Source organism: Serinus canaria, chromosome 5 (genome assembly GCF_022539315.1).
Source record: "Serinus canaria isolate serCan28SL12 chromosome 5, serCan2020, whole genome shotgun sequence".
Lineage (NCBI taxonomy): Eukaryota > Metazoa > Chordata > Aves > Passeriformes > Fringillidae > Serinus > Serinus canaria.
In genome coordinates this window covers 48406671-48421045 of record NC_066319.1, presented here as the reverse complement: position 1 = coordinate 48421045, position 14375 = coordinate 48406671, and the positions used below count along the sequence as shown (strand labels likewise).

Here is a 14375-nt window from a genome sequence, read left to right as displayed (position 1 = left end):
ACCTGCAAATACCTATTTGTGAGTCAATTTTTTTTTAACCTCAAGAATTTCTGTAGAATACTATTTAGGCCAAATAGTCAATTGATAACTGTCCAGCAAAATGTATTTAAAAAATCATAGAATATTAACTACATATAAATGTCAAGCAGAAATAATGTTACCATATACATTCTTAGAAATGAGCTTCTGCTAGATTTTACAGGTTCAAAACACTTTCCTTGGTGTCAAATAGAAGGTTTAAAACACGAGGAGTAAAATATATTATAAATACCTGATTAGGGTTCTTGTAACTCAGAAGGAGGTTTGAGGCCTTGATGTCTGCATGCACATATTCATGCTCATGGACATATTCCAGAATATCAAGCTAACAAAACAAAAGTCATTTAAATGCAGTACCCAGGTCTGCCCACCAGAGGACACGGACTCGGCACAAAAGTGGGACTGAACTGAGACATTTACACAGGGAAGACAGATTGAGAAAACAAAATGTATTTTTTAAACTTACTATTCTCAAGCCTAATTGTAGTACAGTTTTATGGGGAAATTGCTTTGCATTCTCTTCATACATCTTCTGAAGATCTCTGTCAAATCGGTCCATTATCATAAATCGATAGCTAAATTCAAGGAGAAAAAAAAAACGAAGCCAAAAAAACAGCAAAGTTACTGAATTATAATTGGGGAAAATTTTTTATTTGCATGTTAACAGTACTAACTAGTGATTGAATAGGTCTCTCTCAAAAGAAACTGTAGGAAATACTTGAAATACAGCATTCTTTTAACACTGTACATCAATTCTTACCTTTTTCACATCAGCTACTGAAACGTTCATCCATCAAAAGAACTGCTCTATATTCTAGTTATGCAACAAAATAACAAGTACTCACAGAGGAAAGCATCCCTATTGTAACTCACTATAGGCAAAACCAAGCATCATCTACTTACAAAAATACATTTCTTAGATTTTATGAATGTCTAAGTGATTTAACATGTCCATGTACAATGTTCCTTTACCGAAATCTATTGCAAACTTTTTTTGCCTTATTGTTAACAATAAAAACCTCTCATTTGCCAGAGGTGTTTTGATATTCATTGCTATACCCAAACTGGTTCTAGAACTATGAGAGTTCATAGTGGTTATATTAAAGAAATTCATGCACTAAACACTGAATGCAAAGTCACTTTTATTTGCAGAATAAAAAAATTGCTACATTTACTTTTGCTATCAAATGAATTTTTCTTTTACATTTGGTTATTTTTACAATTGAGGATCTACTGAAACTGGTATTTCTGACATACTAAGGCATCCACACTGACTGCTCTATACAGTGAGCAACACAAAGCAGCCTGACCTACTGTAAGCTGCCAGAGAATTACTAAAACTCCCCTGCAGCACAGCTGTTTAGAGAAGGGCCACTAGGAAACAAGGACTATTACATAAGCAGGCGTTATCATCAAAGACCAAGTAACAAAAACCCTTCCTGGCATGGAACAATACTAAAAACTATCCCTAGACTTAAAACATATTTAACATGAGATTAGCAGTTATTCCAGCTCACAGATTAAGCCAGAAAAGGCTCCATCCCTATGGAAAAGAGAGAGATTTGAGAGAGCACTAGGTCCTTAATATCTGTGAGTGAAAATACACTTCAAGTGCACACAACAAGAAGAACTTTAGTTAAATTATTCCAGGACTTTTACATTAGAAATTGACTTTGTTTTAATTACAGTACAAAAAGCTTCTAAACCACATATACATAAAGAGCATCATTGTTTTATGGTAGTGTTCACAACAATTGAAATCTCAGTTATAAACACTGTAACAAACAAATATAGGAGTAAGAAACAGAACACAAACAAAATATATTTATATAGTCCCTGAACACACCCTTGCCATGCACATGAAAATTTGTAGCAGAAATTAACAACATGAAGATAAGCAAAAAATAGACCTTGTTAAATAACTTAGGTTAAAAGAGATAATGTTTGTTTAAATTCCAGTATATGTCAACAAAAGATATATTCACCTGTTTCCATTTCTTTCATGCAAGCCAGAACCCCAATATCTTGGTACACCTAAATACTTCAGTTTATGGGACTTAGTCCACTTCTGAACTGAAAATACAAATAAAGTTAAGTTCATGAATTTACATGAGTAGAGACTTACATAAAAAGGGAGTAGTCACATCACTTATGGTTTCTGCATTCCTGTGAGCTGCTTATTTCATGGAAATGTATATGCAAAAGTATACAGGAAAGTTATCACATATCCATTGTAAGGACAGAGATGCAATTCAAGTTTAAATTTAGACAATACTACCAACAGAACTACAAAGACCTTCTTACCAAAACCCTCTAATTTACTGTATATCTGAATGCAATTTCAATAATTTAAAAATTATTTTGAAAATTACCTAAAGAGATTCTCAAAGTTCAACCTCACTTTACTTCTACAGGCTCTATTTTCATAAACGGTTGTAGGTGATTAAAAACATTTTAATAGACTGCTTACTTTCATCTGGCTTAGCAGCTCGCATGTAGAACTTTAACTCAGTAAAAAGAGGTCCATTCTGGCTGGGTTCCTTTAAGACAATTTAAAATTCATTAAAAACTGCTGTGTTAATACCTAATAATTATTAAAAGTGAAGCATTCACCCTATAAAAGCATACTCTCCCTCAAATGCTCTACCTGAAGGTGATAAACTCACTAGAATATCTTCTTATTATAAAAGAAATTTAGCTCTAAAAGCTGTTTTTATTATAACTGGCTGAACATTAAGGTTATAAAAAATACTGTCCCACAGCAAAAGACTAAAGAAAAAGAAATTAACTGAAATGTATAGAAATATTAACAATTATTGGCAGAAGTTTAGCAGAGAATATTAAACAGTGTTATCTCAGATTCTCCAGATTACAGCTAGATTGCACCAGTTGTAGTAGCCTTTAGTGATTTTAAAATAACACCTGAAATGATCTAATGAAAAAATCTTAACAAAAGTTCTTATTGAATGTAAGACATTTTGTTCCCTTCATACATTAGGTGACCTAGATAAAAATAACAGAGGATTTCAAAATTTCTCAAAATTATAAGAACTACACCTATTTCAATTTCAGAAATACCCTGTATTTAGTACATTTCAGTTCCATTTTTAAGGGACAAAACTATAGGAACCATGTATTACAAGTAAAGTTCAAGAGAGAAATTCCAAAGAAACATGAAATATTTGAAATTCTGCATGAACAGCAGATGGGCAATTATCTTGATTCTACATTTCCAGAACATGGTAAAGAAAAAAGTAAAAAAAAAAATTATCTCAATTCTTGTGATTTTTGAGTAACTGATTTTGAGATGAGCTTAAGCAATTTATTTTTTCTAGTTACTCATATTTATCCAAATTCATTCTATCTCTGTAAAAATACCCATTTTGGAATATCCTACACTTAAAAAATAACAAAACATATGCAATTACTGGCAAAGAAACTCAAGAATAATACAACCACATGACATTAAATACACACCAATCTTAAATGCGTATAACTTTTAAATGCAGATGTGATCCAGCCAATTGCTACAGGCTAGAGTGTAGCCAAGAGAGGCTCACTGCTGTCCAGTCTCACTAGAGCAATGCAGAGCTCAAAGAGACTGTGGGCTCTGCTGGGCTGGAACACGGGACAGGCTGGGAGCAGCTACCCCCAGCTGGAACACGGGACAGGCTGGGAGCAGCTACACCCAGCTGGAACACGGGACAGGCTGGGAGCAGCTACCCCCAGCTGGAACACGGGACAGGCTGGGAGCAGCTACCCCCAGCTGGAACACGGGACAGGCTGGGAGCAGCTACACCCAGCTGGAACATGGGACAGGCTGGGAGCAGATACCCCCACAGCCTGGGCACCACTCTTGGGCCTGGACACTTGATTACAAAGCTACTGGCTGTCTCCACCTCCCCTTCTCCAGCAGCACTGCCCTAATAAACAATGGAGCCAAGACAATATTTTGGCCTCTCTTCATGAGGAGGAACCAGAAAAAACCCGAAAACCAAAGACCAGACAGTTTGTGTGATCAACACACACAAAGTTTGGGTACCTGCAAATTTACTTTCACAGTTAGTTTATTTATCCACAATGGATAACAAATTAGTAATACAGAGATTATATATGCAGAGAAGGGTAAAATAGATTATTCTACTGCAGTTACCTCAAACACACACGTTACTTGACCCATTCACTTGTTCCTGTGTAGCATTATCTACCAATACCCTAACTTATTAGAATATGAATTCTCATATATAATTTTCATTTAATTTACATGGATTTCAACAATGTTGTTTTTCTACTAAAATACTGCCAAAAAAAAGTAGGCATTAAAAGTTCTTACATTATTTATCCATAAATAGGTTATTCCAAAAAAATTTATGTCTCTGTGATGAAAATGTATATCTTTCTCTGGTCAGAAAGAAAAATCTGCTATCTTTTCATACCTGGAGAATGGATAAATGATTCAACCAGATCTTTATGTTGGCTATGAAGGTTTTTCCCACAATACCATTCATTCTACCTACAGATAAATAAATGCATATATGATGCTAAAAAAAGAAAAAAGCTTACACGGCATCCAGTATTTGTCATGATAGTCCAGAAGGAGTGCAAACACAAATTTCTACAGCTTTATGCCCAGGATCATTCTAAATACATGACTTATAAAACTGAAATTAAAGTCTTATTCAAAAAGATAACATAATGAAAGATTATAGAGTGCATGTCAAAACTGAACAAATTTCAAGTAGTGTTTTAAGAATTCTGATCTTTTTCAGTCAGCAATGTAATGAAGTGTAATTAAACCCTGCATCCACTCCTGAACAATGACATCTGAAAAGTCCACATGTTAAAAAGCATTTCTTTTTTAATAAAAACTGTGATTCATTTCATACTGCTCAGACATCAATACTATGAGGATATGTCAAAGACTAAGCCAATTTACATCCTGCTTTAATAGCTTAATTTGAAGAACGTTACTATAGTAGCACATATTTTGTTAAACACTAATAATTGTTCAAAGCTGTTAACCACTTTGCTTCAGCTGATGGAAAAACTAGATTCCACCCAGGCATCAGAAAATGGGCTCTTACCCGAAGTTGTGTTATACCAGAATGCAGAAACATAATGTGTTATGGGTCATTTGTGAGGCTAGCACAAAGACTGGGGCTACTCTTTATTGCCATAAAGACAAAATTATGAAAGTCAAATTAAAATTGAGCAGTCATCTGGGATACTAGCAATGGAGGTATTTACAAAATGCTGCAACAAAGTGAAGCACAGGAGCGACCCAAAAGTTGGGGCAACTCTTACATTAAGAGCCCAAAGTGGAGAGAAGAAGATGGCTTCAAACTTAGGAAAAGAGGGTAACAGCGATTACACACAGCATAAAGTAATGCATATCTAATGGTTTTCCCAGCAAGTCAAACCAGATTCTTCCATGGAAGTGGAATGGCGCTCTGCTTCTTGATCAGTCCAAACTCAGCAGGAGCCAGTAATTAGAAGCCACTGCCTCTCCCAGGCAAGCCACTGCTATTATCTGCCTCTAAAACAGATGCACAATGGACCCCCCCACCCTCAACAGGACAGGCTGGCCACCACACAATTGCAGGCTGGGGCTCCTGGTCTGTCTGGAATTCCTGCCCAAAAACACCTAAGGCAGCAGCAGCAGATCGACATTGAAAGTGTGGCAGTCTAACATTTGCTTAGCAAGCTCTGCTTTTTTTCGGCAAGGGAAAACATTTCAGAGGGAGGGTCATCACAAACTGTACCTTGGGGTGCCTGAACAAATCAAAACCAGTACTCTAGAATTTCCCTTTAGTCAGCAGATATAAATACCAAGATTAAAGGCACATACTAACCAAAATGTATTTTACTCTAATTTAACCTAACCTTATAGTTCCAGGAACAAATGTTAAAAGCATTAACATGTACACAAAGTGGTTAGCTACTGCAGCAAGGTATTTCAGAATCATCATATAGCTTAATAAATAAAATGTTAAAACAGTGCAGTTCTGAACTGCACTGAAAAACTGATCTTCTACACTGTAAAGTTCTTGTACAGTTCTCTGGTATTTACTTTTAATGCAGGAACAGAATCACCATCAAAAAAATGAAGGGTCTGGATCTACTATGACTATTGCCATATTCCTTGTTTTTTACTAAGACTGTGTAAGATTTTACCATATCTATACAGTCTGGCAAAATTTAAGAAAAAATACTTTATACCTTAGGAAGAGCAATATCCAAATCCAAGTAAATAACTCTTTTTTTTTTTTTTTTTTTTACTAAAAACATAATAAAATTCAAGTAATAAGAATAATTTGATTATTTGCTACAATGGGACAAAAATAAACTATCAACAGTGCTTTTTCTTCTCTCTAATCATTAGGTTAAAAAAAATTATGTCAATGTTATTTTAGTTCAATAGAAATTAGAACATGTATGTGGTTTAGGAAAAAACATTTTTATGAAAAAACTTTTTGGAGACCTCAGGAATTAAAGTTTTTCTGTTTCTAGTCATGAGCCATCTGTCAGTTTATCAACATCCAGTGGTGAGCAACAGTTCACAGCGACTCACTGCTGAATTACAGAAATTCTCCAAAAGCTAGACAGATTTCATTCATTTGGTGATATATGTGTTGCTTATAGGAAGCAAATGAAACAGAATCTGATCTATTTCATGGATCCTTTTCAACTCCACTTATGTTCTATCATGATGTTCCTCACACACAGGAGCCCCAGTTCCCAGCAGCATTCCTCTGTATCCCCACACTTTTATTTCAAACAGCACTTTGCAAATGCATTATTTTGAGAAGATGTTTTAAATTACACATTCTATTCTAGAACAAATATTTTCAAGTTGAGAAGTAAAGATTCAAATGCTCTTACCACTTTTGCAACATAAGGGGCATCACTGCCAACCGACTTTGAAGAATTAACATCAGCTGTTAAAAAGGAAGCTTTTATTAGTAGTAGGAGAGGGCAGCCTACACTCACTTGTTATGCAGGATGGACAAACACAACAAGGTAACTAGGTGCTGACATGAACAAAGAGCAGTACCTTAGCCTTTGGTAAGAGAATCACAGTATACATGAAGGCTACTGTATACAGAGATTGCATTCTTGCATTCTCCCTTCTTTTTGAGAAGTACAGACTGTATATTAAATTAAGGCATACTTTTTTTTTAATCCAGTAATTTATTCAATAGTGATTCTTTTGCTTTCTAAGACTATTATAAAAATACTCATTTGTGAACATAAAGAAGAAAAAATAAATTCCATGTTGCCATGTCACGTATCCAAAAAGTGACCTTCTGTTGCGACTAAGTTGTTGGTATTTGTGACAGAAGATACAGATATGAAGCACATCAAGTTAGGCAAGTACAAAGTACAGGAACAGTCAGGGTCACAGCTTTGTGCAAATAATGGGGAAGCAGAGACCAAGCTTTGGCTTGAACAAAGCAGCAATTTGAGTTGGAACTCCAGTAAATTTAGTAGCTCGTTGAGTGAGGCTGAGTAAGAAGTTGAAAGCTTCTTTGGCAAAAAGCCACCCACTGGTCCTGTTTTTTCTCCTTAACCCACTTATGCTGCAGTCTGTTCATTTTAAAAGCAGGACAGATTTTTTTCCTGTTTTCCAACTCAGTATGAATCCAACACAACCTTTTCCCCAAGATGAGGAAGACTATACTATAATGACCACATTAACTTTCATCCCTTCAGAAATGTTTGAAAAATGACTAGGGTAAATGAAGCAGAAGAGTCTCAAGGCCTCTCTTATCTGTTCATCTGTCCAAGTGGAAGAGCTACTAAGTATGGAACACTATTTCACATTTAGAAGTTTTCCTTGAAACAGAATTGCAAAACAAGACCTGAACTGAGGCTCTAAACTGTAAAGTTCAACACTTCAATTTGGTTTTAGCACTGATTACATTTAAAAAAAAAAACTATATGGCATGCCAGAAGTTCAGAAGGCAATGAAAAAATAAAAGCAATACCAAAGTCAAAACCAGTCCAAGTATTGACTGACCAGTAGCCTCCAGATACATGCACTGATAGTTTCAGTTCAGAATTCATCATTATAAAGACAATTATGCAAAAATCCAGTCTTTCAGACAGACTAAAATTCAAATTGAAATAAATACTAAACTATCCTTTCCATGGCTAAACAGTAATAAAGATTTTGATTTTTAAAAAGAATGAACTACCACAGGAAACTCATAAAACTAGTGCTTAAAGCAACCATTTCTCTGTTTCCATCATTTTTCTTCCTACACCATGACCCAAGCTAAGGTTCTAGCAGAAAAGTTCATGTGAAAACACTATTCTATATTCATATTTCTAACTTAGTGTCAGCTTTTCATTGTTTTGAATGGGGAAAACATCTACTCTCCATTTTAAAGAATTATCAAAGATAGCTGCACTTACCAAGGTATAGGCGTCCAAAGCCTCCCTCCCCTACAGGGACACCTAATTTCCATTCTTTTCTTGATGTGTCTGCTAGAACCTCCCCCAGACTAAACAATTCAGCAAGTTTCACTTTTGAAGGGGCTCTTCCAGCCGTTTTCTTATTTGGCATTTTCCCTAGAGAAAGTGAAGGGAAGGAAAAATTTAAAAAAAAAAAAAAAAAAGGTTACATGTTGATCAAACTTATTTTACATAGAAAACTGTTAGAAATACAAAAAAGAATGGGTTGCTTAAGCCCTGATTTCTTACTACAAAGATGCTTGAAATGAAATGCAATAAGCAGTTTCATTGGCATGAATTAAAAGTGAGAAACAACTAATTTTTCCAGGCATCACAAAAAAATTTGACAGCAAAAAAATCTTCACAAGAGAAACTTATTACAAGACTTTGTATAATACACGCTAAAAAGATCTCAGAATCTATCACATTCAATCACAAAAAAAACCACTTTTGTCTAAGTCTAAACTTAGAAAAAAGTAAATTTATGAAATAAAGCTCATCAGTTTTCCTAGAGTTAAACTTGCATACTGAAAACCTCCAAGTTTTCAGTGGTAATATGAGGAATTCCTCGTAGCTGTAAAAAAACACATACTACAGAGACCAGGAATGAGAATTACATCAGTACCATGACTGAACTGTGTATTGCAATTGCTGTATTTTGCCAAGTGTAACTTACCAGTTGTATTGTTTTTAGCATGTTTTATACCACTCTCCTAAATCAGAAATCTCACATAGCATCAACTATCTTCAAAAAAGTAAATTTGATACTAAATATTATATCCTTTATACATGGAACATCTAAAAGAACCTAGTCAGAGAGTAATGGACTCTGGCAGCAAGCAGTCTCCCAACACCACAGTCACTCAATACATGCATAAATACAGAAAAGAAGGTGCACCATTCCAGGCAAAAGCTCTTCTTTTTTAGGGTCCTTGTTAATTTGAGAAGCATTTTTGTGTCATGGAACCATGTCTGAATACATTACTTAAATCTAAATGAGAAACTTCAATAAAACACTTTTATGAAATACACACATCACAGAAAGGTATTTGTATTTATCAATACCTACATTGCATAAGCTTCATCATTATCACAAAACAGGATGTTTTGATTCTGCATTACTTTTCCATATTTCCACTTCCGTGCAGTAACATTCTTCCCTTCTATCAAGACACATCTTACACATAAATTTTATGACTAGCTTTACCCACATCATTATCCACAGTCTCTTCAAGAAACTCCTCTCTACATCCCTTTGTCTTTTTTTTTTTTTTTTAATCTTCAAGGTGATACATAGTTTACTGTCTTGGAGGAAGATCTTTTCTCCAGATTTTCTACAGGAGAAAAATGAGACTTTCAACACCAAAGACAATTCCAGCCAGCTCAGATAAGACCATACCAACGAGAAAGCAATGGTGTCAAAGTGTCAGAAGGAACAGAGCAGTAGAAAAGCCTACGTGTTAGTATCACTTACAAGAGCAGGCCAGAAAGATCACTGCAGACCTTTAAGCAGCTTCACAGGACATCTAAATCAGGAAATGGATTAAAACAAAGGGCAGACTGAAATTATTAGAAGTGCTAATGAAATAAACCAGAAGTCTGGAACCCCAAAGCTGACTCGGATAGGGCAAGAAAGTGCAAAAATCAGCAGCATTGCCCAGTGACTTCTATGTGGAACAAGATCACACACGCTGTCATCTAAAGGATACCAAAACATATCCAAAATGAGCACACTCATCCTCAGGCTAAGAAATAACTTATTGTCAATATAAGAACCATGCAGAGGGCTTGAAGGACTGCACCCCCTTGATCTCTGAGTTATTACAAATAATTTGGGCAAGACTTGGACAGATGCACTTAGGTGCTTGAATGATGGACAGATTGTTCCCTGTAAAATAAAAATTTGTAGCCTCTCTTACAATAAGGTTAGCAAGCCTGTGAAACAAAGCTATTGATACACTCCACATCTTTGACATTCACAGTGAGACTCTTGATGGCAGCTTTGCTTAAAAAGGAATTAAATTTACTTAAAATAGCTCCTCAAGAGTATCAAAGGATGAGCTGGTGCTTCCCTCTTCTTCCACACCCCCACTTATTTTGTTTAACATGGTCAATAATTGTATGCCTGAAGGTATTTATTTTTTTTAAAAAATTGTTAATGACAACTTTCCTTTATCCATAAAAGCAAAAATTCAAAATGGACATAAGTTTGAACGTCCCCAGCTGGGAACCCTGCCCTTAACAAATACACTAGATACACATACATGGTTTCTTGGCTGTCTGTATTCATACCCATCTGTTAACATGGCACTGTGCCTACTTACAAGTTGGTCAAACTATCAGTAGGCCATAGGTGCCAAACACTGCTCGCTTGCAATGGGCAGCATGCACAATACTAAGCACTCAATCTCTTGCAAAAAAGCTGCTACCCAAGGAAATATTTAAGCAATGGCTGCACATGCTTTCACATATATTTGGATAAATCCATTCAAATATCTTCTATTGATTGACACCAAAGACATCTGGACACAGCAGAAATTCTCTACATGAAAAGACAGAACTAGAAAAAAAACACAATATAAAGAAATTTTAAAGACAATTAAAATTGAGTACAAATTCTATCATTCTATATGCTTTTCAAATCATAACACAGTAAACACAAGGGATTTGTCAAGAAACTTATGCACCAACAAACATGACACAGAGCTGTCTACTGTACACTGCAGAATTGGAATAAAGCTATCTACTCCTCCCTAAAATCACTTTAAAAAATTCAGCACCACCATCCCTTCAAAAAGAAAAAAAGATCTTAAACTTTCCTCTCAATACTTCTTTCCATCAACAAAGGAAATATTTTCTATCCACAGGTATTGTGAAGTTTAATTCATTAGTTCCTGCAATCATGCTAAAGTCCTTGGAAACAGTGCCATGGATGTCAAGTACTGTACTATCATTCAAGTGTCAGACCTGACCCTACTTAGCTAAGGTGCCTGACAGGAACAATATTCAAGGTGCATGATTGTAAACAGCAGCATTTTATGTTGCTGCAGTGTCCTCAAAACAAAGATTTTCCTACTAAGAAGTATGAATAACAGAAGTCTATTTGTCTAAACTCTCTCCAGAAGCCTCTTAGTCCTACAAAGGTTTCTACCTAATAAAACATCTTGGAAGAAACAGAATACACTGTACTTGAGATAGCACTATTGACGCAAAATTGTCTGCATTTCAGTGGTGTTATCTTTACAAATGTTGCCTGCTATGATTGCTACTTAAGCGATACTTGAACTCTTAGAATAAATATGAATAGCCACTTCTCAATTCTTGTTGCCATTCATTATCAACAAAACTCTGAAATGAATACAAAACAAATTTATTTTGAAGGAATTTCTGCTGTGTGTCAAGTCATACCAGTTGCTTCCTGATCTTCCTCTTTTATTTTCTGGAAATTGTAATTTTTACAGTTGTTTATCCTAGTAGGATGTATTTGCACTGTCAACCCAGAGAAGGCATGCTGGTGACCTGTGCTCCTAGAGGAGCAGGTAGTTCCAGCAAGACCTGAAATTTATGTATCATTAAAACTGCTCATTAGTCAAAGCAAGAAATCCACATCTGCCTGCCTAAAAAAAGAAAAACAACACTAGGAGAAAACAAAACTAAAATTTTGTTCAAGGAGTAGGGAAGAAAAGACACTTAAAGACTCCTGAAAACTGTAGAGTTGTTTCATGGGAGGGACAACACAAAAAATAACTGATGTGTCAGTGACTTGTCACACCAAGTGAGGAAAACAGTGAACAAAGACTTTCTTGCATAAATTCAGACATTCTGTGACTGGCTGATCCCTGTCTGTGAAAACCCCTACAATCTAAGTTCCTGATTAAGATACTGGACAGTTAATGGCACTTACACAAGAAGGGCACTACAGTTCTCTCCCAAAAAATTTTAAAAAAATTTTCTTTTTTAACAAAATTAATAAATACCATTGGTGGACCACAATTACTGAGAAATATGTAATCACATCAGCACCACAGTTGACTAAGGAAATGTTTTTTTCCTTTTTTTGCTAAACAAACCAAGATGACTTAATATTTCAGAATGCAGCTTGTTCAGAGGTAGGAAACAGTAATTTACAAGTGGAATTACTGTGCTACTATTTTTAAATTGCTTTCTCAAGAATACCTTACTTTTTTTAAAGTTTCTTTTAAGGTTATTTAAGGTTCTCCTGAAAATTTTAATCATCACTCAGTTGTTGCAATAAAAACCAGTGAGCATTGTAAGGTATCAAATCATGTCATTCCAAATCACCTCACCTCTATAACCAACTGCAAAATGTGAGTGAGACACTTAAAGGCTTTTTGATAATTTAGCACACTGTATAAAAATCATCAGCTCTGAAATTCATCAGGAATCCTACCTCATTCAGGGATTATCCCCAAGAATTTAGTGGGCAGCTTATTCCTACAGATGAGAGCACAAGCCCTTCGACATAGTAACAGTTACAGGAAGCTTCACAACAGCTCTTTTATTTTTCTTAGCCGTAAAAAGGGTCCATGGATTCCCTATAAATTCCCAATAAGAGCCTACAGTTCTTAGAGTGCTTAAGCACAAATTGAAAACCAAAGAGAAAAACAGAGTTCACCCTGTCTACAACTGCTGAAGTCTCAAACAAGGAAGTCGAACAGCAAGAAATAGGAAGTGAAGAAAAACCACAACCAATGACAGAAACCAGCTTAGCCCAATTCTTACACACCAGGCCTTTCCTGATTCTAAAATGGCAGATTTTAATGGTGATTTGTAAGCCTGTGTTTAAAAAAAAAAAAAAAAAAGAAAAAAAAAAGTTTACTTTAAAGCAAAACTCAGGAACGTCTCCCAGCCAAGGTGATGCCACACCGAGACAATCCCGAAGGTGACGAACCTCTGAAGTGGCACAGAGCACAGCTTTTACTCAGCCTCCTCCACCTAGCTTTGGTGCTAAAAACCCAAAAAAACAAAAAGCCGGAAGTAAAACAACTCAGGCCGCTGCCACCGAAGGCAGTTTTAGAGCCCACAGCCGGCAAAGGCGGTCCCCAGACCTCACGGGTGAAACTGTGGGAGCTCTGCCCCACTGCCCCCGTTCCCTCCCTGCCGGCCCATGGGCGGGACCGGGAGAGGAAAGGAAAGGGAAGGCGCCTTCCCTGCCCTTGCGGAGGGACAAGGCTCGGTTGGGCCCCGCGGTCGCACCGGCCTCCTCCGCGAGGGAAGAGGGGAAAACCGCCCGCAAGCCGCCAGAAGGGCCGGGGATGCTCGGCACGGCGAAACGGATGCGAAGCAGTGCCCCAAAATTCGCCTCCTAAAAAAAATAAAACCCAAACCTCTGCAGCCCAGAGGCAGCCGCTGGCTCCAAGTACCTCCTGCGCGAGCGGGCCCGGCGCCGCTCCTTCCTCCCGGTCCGAAATTCCCGCACTGCCCGCGGCCCCCGGCGGCCCGCCCGCCCCGGCGCCACCTCCCAGCATCGCCCCTGCCCATTGGTCCGCCGAGCGCGACCCTCCGCCTCCGTCCCTCCCCGGTCGCAGTGCCTACTGGGAAGTATAGTCCGTGGCCGCAGCAAGTGACCGGAGGCGGGCCCTACACGGACTACACTTCCCAACAGGCACCGCGGCCCGAGACGGACCAAGAGTGGCGTCTTTTACGGTCGTGTAGTCGGTTGGCTTGGGGAAGACCTTTAAAACCCGTGTTCACCGCAAAACCGTGCCTAAGTGTCACATCCCCTCGTTTGTGGAACATTTCTAGGGGTGTTTCCATCACTGTCATTTCCACCACCGTCCTGGGCAGCTTGTTCTAGTGCTTCATAGCTCTTTTCAGTGAAACAGTTTTGAGAGTTAGGAGAAACCTTGGTTTCTTAC

At 37.2% G+C, this 14375-nt stretch overlaps 1 protein-coding gene across 5 annotated transcripts in view; it reads right to left on the bottom strand.

Moving 5' to 3' along the window:
- Nucleotides 1-13998, bottom strand: part of VRK1 (VRK serine/threonine kinase 1) — a 30943-nt gene extending 16945 nt beyond the window's left edge. The window contains exons 1-8 of one of the 5 annotated variants that reach the window (XM_050975172.1): nucleotides 13845-13946; nucleotides 13337-13464; nucleotides 8458-8613; nucleotides 6922-6977; nucleotides 2510-2579; nucleotides 2025-2112; nucleotides 506-614; nucleotides 272-364 (exon numbers count right to left, since the gene is read on the bottom strand). In XM_050975172.1, the coding sequence (XP_050831129.1) occupies nucleotides 272-364; nucleotides 506-614; nucleotides 2025-2112; nucleotides 2510-2579; nucleotides 6922-6977; nucleotides 8458-8608 (567 nt within the window). In that variant the 5' untranslated portion in view covers nucleotides 8609-8613; nucleotides 13337-13464; nucleotides 13845-13946. Of the gene's footprint in view, nucleotides 1-271; nucleotides 365-505; nucleotides 615-2024; nucleotides 2113-2509; nucleotides 2580-6921; nucleotides 6978-8457; nucleotides 8614-13336; nucleotides 13465-13844 lie in introns of all 5 variants that reach the window. The other 4 variants (XM_050975173.1, XM_009101762.4, XM_050975171.1 and 1 more) reach the window with 4 other exon arrangements.
- Between the last annotated feature and the right edge of the window lie 377 nt (nucleotides 13999-14375).